General features: G+C 35.4%; 1 protein-coding gene across 2 annotated transcripts in view; it reads left to right on the top strand.

Annotated features, from left to right (window-relative positions):
- Positions 1-14,671, top strand: part of ANKIB1 (ankyrin repeat and IBR domain containing 1) — a 60,821-nt gene that overhangs the window by 29,796 nt on the left and 16,354 nt on the right. For both annotated transcript variants that reach the window (XM_010285946.1, XM_010285945.1), the window contains exons 4-8: positions 1,488-1,605; positions 5,236-5,444; positions 7,653-7,741; positions 9,496-9,640; positions 11,024-11,190. In XM_010285946.1, the coding sequence (XP_010284248.1) occupies positions 1,488-1,605; positions 5,236-5,444; positions 7,653-7,741; positions 9,496-9,640; positions 11,024-11,190 (728 nt within the window). The remainder of the gene's footprint in view (positions 1-1,487; positions 1,606-5,235; positions 5,445-7,652; positions 7,742-9,495; positions 9,641-11,023; positions 11,191-14,671) is intronic.

The raw sequence follows: 14,671 nt of genomic DNA, 5'->3' as shown, positions 1-14,671 counted from the left end.
ACCCAGCTGTTTGTATGCCTGTCTTTCTGACATGTTTTTATAAATGAACTCTTTTGTAAGAAATGAAGTAGGTCAGTCAAATTCCAGCGTGCTATGAATCAAGTGGCCCAGATTTATTTCAGTGCAAGCCATTAACGTTCACATTGTCCTTTACTGAGTCATGCATGATCAGCAATGGAAGGACATACAGAAACTCCCTGAACTTGAGCGTAAAGTCAGGACACTCACAGTCCATTTCTTTTCTGCTTTTCTTGCTTTCTCAAAAAGGACAAAGACCCAGTGCAGAGTCTTTCTGGGGCAAGAAAGACTTGGCATTCTGTGGCATTCTCTGTACATATCTTCCCACTTACTTTTCTCTTTCTACCTTTTGGGCATTCTCCCTGTGCAACACTAACAAATACATTATTTGCTGTCACGTTCTTCCTTTCTTAATTTTAAAAAAGAGTCTGCAGGACATGAGTATGTATCTCTAGTATCTTGGTTGGAGCTAGCTAATTCAGAATCCTAAAATTATTGCCTTTTGTCCTTCTAATTTGACTTTTTTTTAATGCTATAATAAGGGGATGGAGCTCCAGACCAGTAAGGCAGCTGGATGATGTGCTCTGACTGAGCAGGGCTATCACAGTTGGTCACTGTTTCTCAAAGAGAGTTTTCACATCTTCATGTACAATGAATCCCTAACCTTGGAGATACTCAAAAGCCATCTAGACACAATCCTGGCCAGCGGTATCTAGGTAACCCTGCTTGAGCAGGAGCGTTGGACCACATGACATCCACAGATGCCTTCCAACCTCAACCATTCTGTGTTCCTGTGAACCTCTAACTGCATGTCTCATCTCTCCTATTCATGACTGACTGCTACACTTCTGAGTACACTGAGGGTGGCTATTGCCTCAAAAGACCTGTACCTGATTCTGTTTACAAATGTATCCCTTCTATCTAATGTCTCAATGTATCATGCTCCAGATTAATTCAAAGTTAATGGGTCTCAATTCATGTATAAAATTAGTGTCAGAGGATCTGTATGCAATGTATGTTAGCCTGTCCTTTCGCTCTCCCCTGAAATCCTTAGTTCAAATCTAGTCATGCATTCTCATACCATGCCACAATATTTGAAGTTTAATCACGTCAAAATTCATCTGGATTCTGTGAAAATCTGTCTTTTTGAGAGAGAGAGAGAGAGAGAGTCAGTGTTAGGCTAGTTCATCATTTGAACATGGCCTCCAAGTATAATGGAGAACTCTAGAGATATTGGCTTTTAGATTTTGAAACGTACAAAGTTCACACTATAAATATTGCAAAATGACAGTGTTTCCATATAGCTTTTCATTGTCATTGGTCTACACAATGAATAAACTTTGTCACGTATTACCTCACAGTTGAGATGATGATCAGTAACAGTGCTTTGAATGTTTTCATTTTAGTATGGAATTAGAGACTAACTGGAAAATACTGCTAGAGATAAATTTTCTGTCTTCTTCTCAAAGCCATATGAGGGGCTAAGACTTCAGGACCTGCGAAGGCTTAAGGATATGCTGATTGTGGAATCTGCTGACATGCTCCAAGCTCCGCTCTTTACTGCAGAAGCTCTACTTCGGGCACACGGTAATCCAAAACCTTAAAGATTAAAAAAACTGTTTTCAGCAAAATCAAAATTGCAGTTGTATGTTTACTTTCTATTTCCAAGTAAAAGAGAAGTAACGGTTAATCAAATACCAGGAAACAGTTCACAAAGTACTTCAGAAAGAAGCACAGCTGCAGTATGTCAAAAAGCATTAAGGCAGATAGGGAAGCTGATAGGAACGTGATTCAAACGAGGAATTATAACGGAAGACATTTTAACTTGAGGAGTGTGGAAAAACAGAGCTTTCCTATTTTAGTGAGAGACATGAAGTAAACCTTGCCTTCCCTATGTCAAAAAAAGTCAAATTCATTGTACCTATTTTTGTGAGACCATTGGTTTTCTGCCACTATAGATCTATGTATAAAATGGGACCAGATTTATTTATTTATTTATCTATCTATCTATGTATATGTTTGTTTATTTATTTATCATTGCAATAAAAGCAGTCTGAGCATTGTAATAAATGTTTGGAAATTGTCTTGGGGTTTAAAACATATGAGTGTATGTCCTTTGAAGGATTTTTATAGTTACTCGTTTAATACAGGCTATACTTTTCCACATGTGTATTTGTAACTGGTAACTTTCACTGAAATCAGTCTGTGCTGTTGGCATGTAATTTAAACCGGGCTTGTCAGAATGGGGATATACTGAATACAGTGTGTTCACTCCAGGCAAAAGTATCTCTGAAACTCGGTGGAAGCTTTAGGCTTTCATTCAGTGATTCTAAACTTAAGCTTACTGAAGCATCTGCGTTGTTACTGTATGCCAAAGCAACTACTCGGGCAGTTAATGGTTTGGATGCTCATGACTGTATTGCTGGATTAAGCTTTCATACCCTATTATTTTTGTGGGCTCCTTGTGAAAATGGAGAGGGAAAAGTGAAATAGGAAAACGTTCTTTTAAACCCACAACATTTGGCAGACTTTCATGAGGAGGTATGGTACCTGAAAGTCATCTCTCTTACGTCATTTTCAATACTTGCTATTTGTGTTCCTTTTAACACTGACTTAAGAACTTCTGCCAGTCTAATAATATTTAAGGCACAGTCTTTGCTTATATGTTTTTTTAATGTTAATTATTTGTTTAATTCTTACAATGTATTTATAATATGTGCAATATTTGAATGCTATTTTGGATTCTCAGAATACTCTCATTAAGGCTCAATATTACTAAATATTTGACTAAGTGGGTAGGCAGATTCTGTAACCTGTGCAGATATTTTTGAAGAAGAAAGTGATGGCAATACTGTTCAAACTCGCAGCACAGTCCATAATAAGTTCAAAAGCAGTGAGGTTGATGTAAATTGTGGAGAAATGTCTGCCAGCATCTAGCAAGCAGGAATTGAAAGTTGAGAAGAAACAGGTCTGTGTTGGAAAGGTCATTCTACTGATGTAGTGGTAACTTAATGCAATTGGCCAACGCGAAGAAAGAAGCACAGAGAATTTGCAAGTCATGAGAAAGTAAACTATTTTGCCTGTAGCTGTAGTCATACACTGGAAATTATTCAAACAGAATTTGTTTTATTTGAAATTAAGACATAGAATTGGTTCAGCCTAATAAAGGGAATAACTGAGCTATTTACCAAGGCTTAGACAATAGGGAAACATCAAATGCCAAATTGTAATGTTTTTGCATTTAATCTTGAAATTCATAAAAGAATAATGTGAAATCTTAACTTAACTCACACTTAATGTATGAAAAACATGTTTTAAATTCTTGGAGAGATCATTCTTATGTACTGCTTTTAATAGTTTACAGACATGTAATATTTAATCCAAAACCTTTGCTTTCTTTTATCATACAACTATATCAATTTACTGACACAGGCTATAAGAGTTAAGAGTGTTTTGTTTTTTTTTTTTAATTAAGAGACATAAGTATGTAGAGTTAGAGCCAAGATAAAACAATGTTATTATGGCACTCATGAAAATAAATAAATTTATAGTTTTTCAACAAATGTTTTTTCAACATTGTTCCTATTTCTCTTTTAGTTCATTATGTAGCAGTTGATTTCAGGACAAAAGCGAGGCAATTCAGCAAATACCTCATATTTTACTAAAACACATAAGTTAGTAAAGAAAACACAGTGGAATCCATTTAGTACCATGTTTTAACCCTGGATAATTTTAAAGATACAGTGTAGACAAAGGAGCTCCAGAAAACTTTTAGCAAATTTTATCTGTATCTTAGATTCAGTCAGCTCCCCTCTGAAAGATTATAAGGTCAGGGTAATTTGAAAAATGGTGGAAAAAAACCAAAATTTTTTAAGTGTAAATATGTTCAAGGTCCATGTCTTTAAACAAAATAAATTAAACTAATGCATTATATGTTTTAGCTTAGATAAGTAAGCACCTGATCAGTAAATCATCTCCACCTTAAAGGCTTTTTTTTCATATTAGGAGGGAGCAGATAGTAGTATGATAGCAATCATTATTTTCCAGGGACAATATTTTTACTAAGTTCAGTGCTTAGAACATGTATCTTTTTTCCCAGCATTAATACAGTATAGGAGTACTATCGATCTTTTTCTTATAAAATCTAAAATTCAATGAAAAGAACACAGGCCTTTTAGTTAATAACACTTGAGTTTCCAGTGGGAGTACCTAACATTAAAAAAAAAAAAAATTAAAATATTTATTTAAGGCAATAGGAAAAAGTTGGGAAATTTATCTTTCCTTCTGAAATTCTAGATCATCTGATCTGTGCATGGTGTTGATGGTTCTAGATTAAAATCCATATAGGAATTTGATAGATTTATATTTAAATGAGAACTTTTAAGTATTTTTAATAGAAAAAAATCACTATTCTTAAGATATCTTCAGTATTGCTCATAAGAATCAGAAAGAGAAAACATTTCAAACAATGACTAAGAAAGATTTGATTTAGTTTTAAGATCTTAATGGATAAGTTTCACTAGTTCTTTTTTTGTATATAAATGGGCAATGTTAATTATGAATAAAGTAAAGCATTGAGTAACAATTATAGAATAAAAATGTAGTAAGAATATATGAAATATTTTTTGCAATCGGTGAGGGTTTTTTCTTCTTTTTCCCCAGAAATACATCACTCATATACATATGTAAAGACTGGTTACTCATTAGGTCACAAAACTTTTTGAAATCCAGTTGTATATCATTCTTCCTTCGTTTGTAGCACTTGGGTTCATCTTCTGAAAAAAACACAATAGATAAAAATGAGTCTGTATTGGACAATTACATTTTTCATAGAAAGGGAGATTCTGAAAAATCTGTGGTGCAAGGGCTGTTGTATTTTGATCCGTCTTTGCAAGCCACTGCAGTTCAGGTTTCTCATTGAGTCTCCTAGCTACTACAATTGCCATCAATAAATAATAAAAACAATTTTATTTAAGACTGGTGTTACAGGGAAAGGAGATGCTTGTGATGCAATTATTTACATAAATACATTGCATTATGTATTATCTTGGAATGTGTTCTGTAAAATTTAATGTCTAAAGTTCCATTCACTTATGCTTTATCATAATTACTTATTTCTAAATTTTTTAGCTTAGTGTTTATATAGAGGACGCAGTTACAAAATAGATTTTAAACACTTGTCAGCTGCATAATTTCCTGTGTCTTTATTTATTGAAGACTGGGACAGGGAGAAGTTACTTGAAGCATGGATGTCTAATCCAGAGAACTGCTGCCAGCGTTCAGGGGTTCAGATGCCAACTCCCCCTCCAAGTGGATACAACGCGTGGGACACACTCCCTTCTCCACGAACTCCACGCACAACTCGCTCTTCTGTAACTTCCCCCGACGAAATCAGCCCCTCGCCAGGAGACATTGAGACAGCTGTGGTAAGTTCATAAATAGATCTGAAACTCGCATGGCAAAAGAGCTAACACAGAGCACCTATGTGGACAGGAGAGCTGTGTTGTCATCTCATTCTGAAAATACGTTTGTAAAGGTGGAAGTGTTTCTCTTTCCCACGGTGAACAGAGAAAGTTGACACCTTAAACATTTTATATAATAACACAGTCGAACATCTGGCTAATATAAAGCACTCTGTTTTCACCTTGGCTGTCACTCACAAAGTAGCATTTTTAGCCAGCTACAGTCACATCAGTGCATTTGGCTCTTTTGAGCTTCTCATCTCATACTTCTCAAGATGTGTACTTTCACTGTATCCATTTCCCTGAATGTACTCAATGCTGTGAACCCTGCCTTTTGAATTTTTTTCTTTAGAAAACAAAATTCTCTTTGTCTGCATTTTGAAATGTCAGCCCACTAGTGTACTGTAAGCTTATAATTACTTTTACTATGTGTGGGCTGCTTCCAGTGGTTTACAAGGCTATTGCAAATTTGAAATATGAAAGCGCCTTTCATTAAAATCAGTGTAGTTCTTTTGGAAGACAGAGTTCTCTTTTTAATAATCTGCAGCTGCAGCATTATAAAACTTTTGCTCCATGACCTAAGCATTTTTCTAGAATATTATATGCAGTCTTGCAAAAGGATCATCCCTAGATCTCATATTATTCCTGCATAGAGATCTTTTATTTATCTAATTGTAAAATGCTGAAAAAGAAGCTGTATAGAAGGAATAATGTTATCATACATTTATTTACATTATCAGTTAAATATTTTATGTGACTATTTCCCAATTAAAATGTGTAATGAAAGATTACATGTCTTCAGTTTTACATTGTGTGTTTTGTTTTTCACTGATGGTCCATAAACCAGGAGTGCAGGTTTGGATAATGATTGCCATTCTAGATCTAGTGTATCTAAATCCAAATCCAGTTATACATTTAATACTCCTGTTTGTTTAAAAATCTTATAAAGACCTGTCAAAATAATATTTTTTAAGTGTTGATTATGAAAGAATACATATTTTTCTGAAGTCTCTCATTTTGGCAGGAAAATGAAAACTAAAAGGAACAGATAAAATAAAACCACAAGCTATAAAGCTCCTTTTCAGATTTTGCATTTACATCCTACCTTATAATTAAAACTGTTCCAGTAAATGGAACCCAGGGTTTCATGAAATTCCTTATTTTAAAGTAACATTTTAAACATAATTGAAAACTCATGTAACTTAATAGTGAACATTTTGATGCATTGTCAACTTCTAAAATATTTAATTTTGGCAAGACAATAAGCTGACGTGATTGAAACAACAATAAAGGTCTTCATCGAGTTTTGCCCTTTAAAGGCCAGCTGCTTTGGTTTTGTTTTGGTTGTAACACAAGTGCTTTGAAAAAGTGGTGTACCGTAAGCTAACTTTTTGAAAATGTCCTCTGTGTGTGTAATATCTAATGTATTGAAAGTTGAAGTAAATTTTCATGGAATCTATGTTCCAATGGAAAGAAAAATCCATTTGTACTCCTTGAAGAACATGAGTATTTATTTTCATGCCTAACCACAAGCAAAGAATAGTTTCATCCCTATGCTTTAAATCTCAGAGTAAGGGTCTCAATAGTAGAGAGATAGTACCTAGTTGTATACAATTCAACCATTCTGTTGGAATATTTGGAGCTTAACTTATTCTTTATTTTGATCAAAAGCCTCAAATTATTTCAAAAAATAATATTTATGTAGATCATTACTTAAAATAGTTGCTGCTGTTGCACAACCAAATTGCTCCGCCTTGATTTGGACCTGATTGTGTGAGATGCTAAACATTTCCTGTAGCCTCTGTCATCTCAAAACTCCATTTCTGGCTGCCTGTGAAGCTGATGAAAAACTCAGGTCCCTTTTGTCCCTAGTACTCTAATTCTGAGATCCCAGCACTCTGCAGGGTGAAGCACTTACTGAGCTGGAAGGCGTGATGGAAGGCACCCCAAAATGTGCTGATTGGATGGGGAGGTATAGAAAGAGAGATACTTAATCTTTCTCATTTCTATTCCTATAGCTTAAATAACTTTTTTCCTGGTTACAGTTAGATTTTTTCCTGTGATGAGCACTTCTTTAAATTTTTGCTGATATTTTCCAACATCACGTGTCCTACTAACAATATGAAAGGCTTTAGGGTATTTTTTAATCAGAAGGTTTTTTTTCATCTACAGTGTGACATTTGTATGTGTAATATTTCTGTGTTTGAAGACCCAGTGGATATGCCTTGTGGACACGACTTCTGCAGAGCATGCTGGGAGGCGTGAGTATATCTACTTTTCTGTCTTTTGAGAAACTTTCATACTTGACATTTTGAAGAGGAAAAGACAGAGACCATAAACAGCTGATGTTAAAGTACTGTTTGGACTTCAAAGAGTTGCTGGTTTGACCCTATTGAATAATTAAATTGTCACTCAAAGTGGCCATCAACTGTTTCAAGCTTACATAATGTTTGTTTTGGTCCTGATTCAGCAAAACTGTTAAGCAAATATTTCAAGCCTGTGTGTAAATAGATGAGCCTACTCTTGATTTGCTCGGGGCTGGGGGGCGGGGCTGTTGGCAGCGTTGGGGTTTACACTTTCTAAATTAAGGACATGCTTACTTCCTTGTCTTAGTTTAGCACACTAAACTTAGGCATCATCAGTCCATTTCCAATCAGAACAGCAATTAAAATGCTTTCTTACACTGAGGTTTAATAACTGAGGAGTAGATTTAGTTTAAAAGTTCTATTAGTGTAATGCTCTCATTCCTACATAATTTTTTTTAAAGTCACAATAGTTGTGCTAGTAAAAAACTCAGACATGGATAATTATGCTAGTATAAATATTAATCATACTTCCCAGGAATAATTATATCTGTATGCAGTACTTTTACATTCGTCTTTGTCCCCATTCAGGAGAATGTACTACTTGAACTGTACCGGTATGGTGTCTTGTTACAGTGTCATATGAGCACAGCTAGTCCCACTGCAGATGAGCCCAATTTATACGAACCCGTTCCTCCTATGTTAAGGAAGAGCACTTTCTTTTCCATATGAGCTTTTAGAAGGCAATTCTTTTCAGTGGCAAGAAAATTAATAGTCATGCTTCTGTTGTCTTGCAAATAGTTAGGCAGTGATGTAGACGTTAGCAAGAGATCGCTGGCTTGACATGGTGCTTCTAATTTGGGTGATGGACTATGTGTACTGCAATTTGTGCATGCACTCAGAGCTACAGTTCAATGTCAACCAAGTGTTGGCGGTGGCACATCTAGAGTGGGATTCATTTTTCCGAGCCAGCCATTTCTAAGGTACTCAGAGCATAGCCAGGACTGAGTTACCCCATTCTAAGGTATGAATCTAAGATGAATCAGCAAGTCTCTTGACCTTAACTATTGAAGGATCTCAGGTGACGTAACTTAGAATAGCTGCCTGTCCTTCAGATGATTAAAGTTAGGTGAGTTGAGTATCATCCTTGATGTCAGATTGATAAATCAGTAACAACTTTTAAACTAAGCAACCTTGTGCACTGTGAGTTGAAGTCCAGCTTTCGCAGATTTCTGAGCTTGTTCTGTCTTGCATTCTAGTGCTTAGGGACTATAAAGGTCTCCGTTTAGAAATTTGTTTCCAAGAGCAGACCTATTTTGACTATCACAGTTGTAAAAATTAATTGCATATCAAATTAATTATTTCCTAGATTAATTACATTTACATGTTCCATTTCTGATATGTTAGAAGTAATGCTCAGTTTAATTAAACATTACATAGCTGTCTCTGATAAATGTCAAGGATGGAAACTACAAACACATAGGGCTAAGCATACCTGATGGTGCTCACTTTTAAACCATGACAATGTTCTTTTATTTTTTTTAATTATGCTGTTCATCAAATCTGTATCCCTTTTGAGCAGAAAGGGATACTTACTATTCTTTGTTTAAAAATTGATTAATGTGAATATCTGTGAATCTAGTATAAAGTATTCAGCAACATTTTCATTTTTACTTTTTATTCACAAATACTGACTGACAAAATTCTGGCAGATTTTTGAATCTGAAAATTCAGGAGGGTGAAGCTCACAACATTTTCTGCCCAGCATATGATTGTTTCCAGCTTGTGCCTGTAGACATCATAGAAAGTGTGGTTTCCAAGGAGATGGACAAAAGATACCTTCAATTTGACATTAAGGTAAATTATCAAACTGTTGCTGTACTCTTGAACTGTATTTCATTTTATAAAAAAATACCTTACAACTTACCTGTAACGTTCCAAGTAGAAATTCATAAATTTATACATGCACTGAATTATTGGCTGTCTGATATGCCATAGTATCAATAGTTGCTGTACCACTGAAAAAAAAGAAAGAACATTATGTTTATTCCTAAAGCACAAATGCAATACTTCCATAATGTGTAACCTACTGCAGTATTAATAAAATTATTTGCTCAAGCTAATGTTCATAACAGGTGATAAGAAGCTTTTAATCAGCCAGACTTGTTTGTGTTGGCAGTCTAAAATTTTTAAGAGTTTTTGGATTATTTTTACTACTGAGAGACTTTACATTCAGAAAAATTCCATTTAAAAAATTTATTAGTACAAGTGAATTACTTATTTTTTTTTTCTATCCAGTGCTTGATATGATTGCTGTATATAGGAAGAGAAGTAGGAAAATCTTGATTTGGTTTTCCTGCTTGATTTCTTTTATGTGTTTATTTCCTTCATTGCAACTTGTTTTTAAAAGCAATCTTTTAATTAACCTTTTTTCTTTTATACTAGTGTAGTAATGAACTAGTCTTTGAGATAATGTGCTACTTTATCAGTGGTGGCAGGGCAAAAGAAGGAAGAAAAATATTTTTTTGATTACAATTCAGTACTTTCTCTGTGTGACAGGTCTCTTTAATACACAGTAACAGAATCTTACATGGTGAGATGCAAATGAAATGACCAGATCTGATTAATTTTTTACATCTTCATATTTCAAGTGGCTGGTGATCAGCATAGATTTGAAGCAAAGTAGTGAAAGTTCCTTTTCCTCCTCATTTGTTAGATGTAAGTTTTACAAAAGAAGACCTGCTATATTAACCAAGAAAGATTGGAGGCAAATTTCTGAGCTAGTCTAGTTCTGATATCAGATTTATTGCGGGTGGGATATATTGTGGGATTTTCATTTTAATCAGTATGGTTTTAATTCTTTTCAACTACAAGAGTCAGTTCTGTTAATGAGTATTGCCAGTGCATATATAGTATAAGTTTACAGTAAGCCATATCACAAAGGACTTGCACACACTGAATGTTTTGTTTGGGGTGTAACTCATTTGCATCTTAGCATAAGTCTGGAGTACTGTTGTTATTAAAGCAAAACAGAACAAAACAAAACAAAACACTTTTAAGTTGGAGATTAAATTATTTCCTTTTTTATGACTATTTTTAAAAGCCTATCAAAGTAGCTACAAGATTGTCCTTATGCTTTTGGCTTTGTTCCTTCAAAGGAAGGTTATGAATACAGGTTGTTTTATATCAATGATGAATTTGATTTTATGTGGTAAAATATTTTTCTTTTTTCCCCCACAGGCTTTTGTTGAAAATAATCCTGCTATTAAATGGTGTCCTATACCAGGCTGTGAAAGAGCAGTAAGGCTAACAAGACAAGGATCAAATTCAACAGGATCAGATACACTTAGCTTCCCTATGCTAAAAGCCCCTGCTGTAGATTGTGGAAAAGGACATCTTTTCTGCTGGTTAGTACTAGAAACTTATCTATGTGTACATAAACTCACAGTCACTGCTATTCCAGCAATTAATTAAAACGTCCCACTTAGCACCATGTGCAACAAAAATTTGTATGAGATGGCATATGACTGTACTATCCTGTATCCATGCACTGAAAAACCTCGTGTGCACAAATATTTTAGTATTTTGGGGCACAGCAAAGGTTTATAATGCTGTCTTACTCATTATTGCCTCTTTTAGATGCAAAACAGCAGTATGGAGTGTTGTGATGTTCTGTTCTGAGGGGATGGAGGAGAAGTGGGATATTGGTGGAGGGATATTTGTGTCTGCTCTGGATAGTTGTAGTATAATTGCAACATGCCACGGTCTGAATTGTAGCACAGAGAAACAGCGATTTTTAGTTCTTTCTGAATTTTGATAGAATCACATCAAAGCCACTGGAGTTTATACAGGACTATGAATGACCTTTTGCTTCATACGTAGCTATTCTGTTTGCAGGATCACTCCAATCATTGTTTCACTTTAGGATCAGCACTTTTGCTTTATGTTACCTTCTATTGAGTCTTAAGATTACTTCAAGCTCAAGAAGGAGTAAAAAGCCATAAGATATTTTAAAAAACGGCCCTCAGATTTCCTGCCTTCAGCACTTCCAAGGAAAGGACAACAACAGTATCAACAAAAGCAAAAAAGTGGTGGGATATTTTTCTGAGCTGCAGAGCAAAGCCCTATCCTAGTTTCTTGAGATTATCAGACTGACAGTTTATGACTATTGTAGTGGGACATTCTTTTCGTTGTTTGAAAACCAAAAAGGGTCAGCCAAAGCATAGACGTTCAGACAAGCTGAGTAATCCTTCTTCACATTTTTCAGTTGAAACCATGATGCAAGAAGAATAGATCCTGAATATAATCTGCTTGATTCCAAATATCATAAGACTCTTAATGAAAGATGCTTCTGATTTTAGTTCTTTCCCCATATGAATGGAAAAGAAGGAACAAGAGGAGAGCAGACTTAATGAAACAGCCACAAAAGCCAGAAAACAGAACTTCTTGGGAAGAGGTTGTTCACAGTGGATGGAGAACTCAGAAAGAAACAAATCTTGTGGAAACAAACCAGAAAATGTTTTTTACCAGTGAACATATAACAAACCTTAGTACTATTCCACAAGAAGGTACCATCATCCTCTCATCCTTGCTTCTGATTACAGACAATCAGTTTTTGCATTAACCTGAAGGACATAGCTTGAGGGCACTTTATAGTGTAATATTGACAAGGTCCTTCAGACATTGGCAGCTCTGCTTCCTTTACGTGGGCTGAATGTACTAGCTCCCCAGAATGTCCTCTGAGTGTGAAAATGTCCTCTGAGTGCCTAATTTTTATAAGAAATGTCTTTTTCATGTTTCATAATAATATTTCTGTGTGTTCTTTTTATGTTAATGCCTTAAGATACTGCACAAGCAAATATGGTTAAGGTCTTTATAAAGACCTCATTCCAGCAGCAAGATGTCCAAGAAGGCCTTTCCAAGGCCTTTTTTTCATCTCCACAAAAGTGAATGAAGAGTTTCAGCAGTGGCAAGAAAGTTCTGTTAGCAACCAAAGCATCTATAAACCAAAGACATTAGGAAAAATGTCTTTACTGAAAGAGTGGTCAAACATTGGAACAGGCTGCCCAGGGAGGTGGTGGAGTCACTGTCACTGGAAGTGTTCAAAAAACATGTAGACATGGCACTTTGGGACATAGTTTATTGGGCATGGTGGTGTTGGGTTGACGGTTGGACTTGATGATCTTAAAGGTCTTTTCCAACCTTAATGATTCTGTGGTTCTGTGATCCTGCAGTACTATAAATCAGAACTATTTGCTCAGGACAGCCATATTAGTCTTAGAGTACAAAAACCCCAGCATGAATGAGTTCCTCTGGAGAAAAAGAAAGTGTATTCTCAGTTCAGAGGGTTTTCATCATTACTGTATGCTTAAAGGGAGCTTACTTTTAATCTTTAAAGTTCAATCAACACATCTCACAGTTCCATACTTATGTCAGTTCTGCAAGTTTTACCCAGGTAATCTACAGCTTAGACATTGTAATAGCAATTGATACTGCTTTTAGTGAGATCCTTTGGAATTTATGTATTAGAAAAACCCAACCAACCCCTAGATAATCACTGGCTTTTTTTCTGATCTATAGCCTTCCTGCTCATAAAAGCAAGAAAATTCTCTGAGTCTGTTGAGCAATTTCCTTTTTTTTTTTTTTCCTAACGTGGAAGTAGGAATGTTCCTTTTAAATGTAGAGTTCCTTAGAATTTACTCATTTTTTATCACCCACCACTAACAGTGCCTTCAACAAAATGTAATCTATTGTGTCAAACACAAAATTCTATTCCCTTTCAGAAAAAGCATTCTGAGATATTTAAATGTAATACAAATTAAAACTGTGCACAAATCCTACATCTGTGTATTAGCAGATATATTCAACGTATTAGAACCCCTTCATGCTGTTTCAGAAGCACAAGGAATTGTAGGAAGCAGACACTTCTGGAAAACAGTCGTAGCAGGCAGTGCACACTTAGTTTTGCACCATCAGTCCTCACCCCTTTCATCCTAGATGGAGACAAGGGGCAGAGTCTTGTTCTGTAGGAGAGACATCTCTTCAGGTGCACTTGGGAAGCCATTATAAGTTGCTGTTTCGATTCAAAATTCATTATATGATACAAGTATTATCATGAGGGGATAGAAAATCCAGAACTGTATTCTTCTTGGATGATGCTTTTAATTCTTCCATGAATCTTAACTTGTTGAAACTTGCTGCGATTTTACTAAGTATGTACTGCACCTTCAAATAAAACATCCTGCCCGTGTATTGAGGAAGGCAGTCTGGGGAGGCTAACGCCGTTAATTGTCACGGCCATTTGGCGTTAGTTCCCTTCATTCAGTGCTGTCAGGGGTCTATCCAAAATATAACTTTGTTTCATAAAAAAGTTTTATGAGTGATAAGCTCAACGCTTTTACTCTAGTAAAATGGCATCCAAGTATAAAAATCCTTGGTTTGGGGTGGGCTGAGGAAAGAACTTCTTCCATGAGAAGTTGTTAACACTCTGCTGTGACTATCGTATAGAAATAGATCAGGATACAGATACATGACATACATATGATTGCACTTCATTAAAAATCTAAAAATGTACACATTTGAAAACATCAAAGACACAACCTTCCCCCTCCCAGTAATAGATTGACTTACCAGCTTTTAACTTAAAACTGAGTTTGTTAAATTATTTTTTGCTAATTTCAGTCCTTTCTGGGAACAAATACTGTGTGAGAGGTCTTGGCTCTCTTGAAGTCAATGATTTAAGTGTACTACTGTCCCACAGAAGTGAAAGGTGTCAGTTTTCAACCAGAGCTGAGATTGCCTTATTACAGACTAGTTATTCATTCTGGTACAGTCTTTCCCAGCTACAGATCTTAGGTACCTCCAAACCAGAGATCCTTGTGTAGCGAA

The sequence above is a fragment of the Phaethon lepturus genome, unplaced genomic scaffold (assembly GCF_000687285.1).
Source record: "Phaethon lepturus isolate BGI_N335 unplaced genomic scaffold, ASM68728v1 scaffold3144, whole genome shotgun sequence".
NCBI lineage: Eukaryota > Metazoa > Chordata > Aves > Phaethontiformes > Phaethontidae > Phaethon > Phaethon lepturus.
This window is presented reverse-complemented; position numbering and strand designations above follow the sequence as displayed.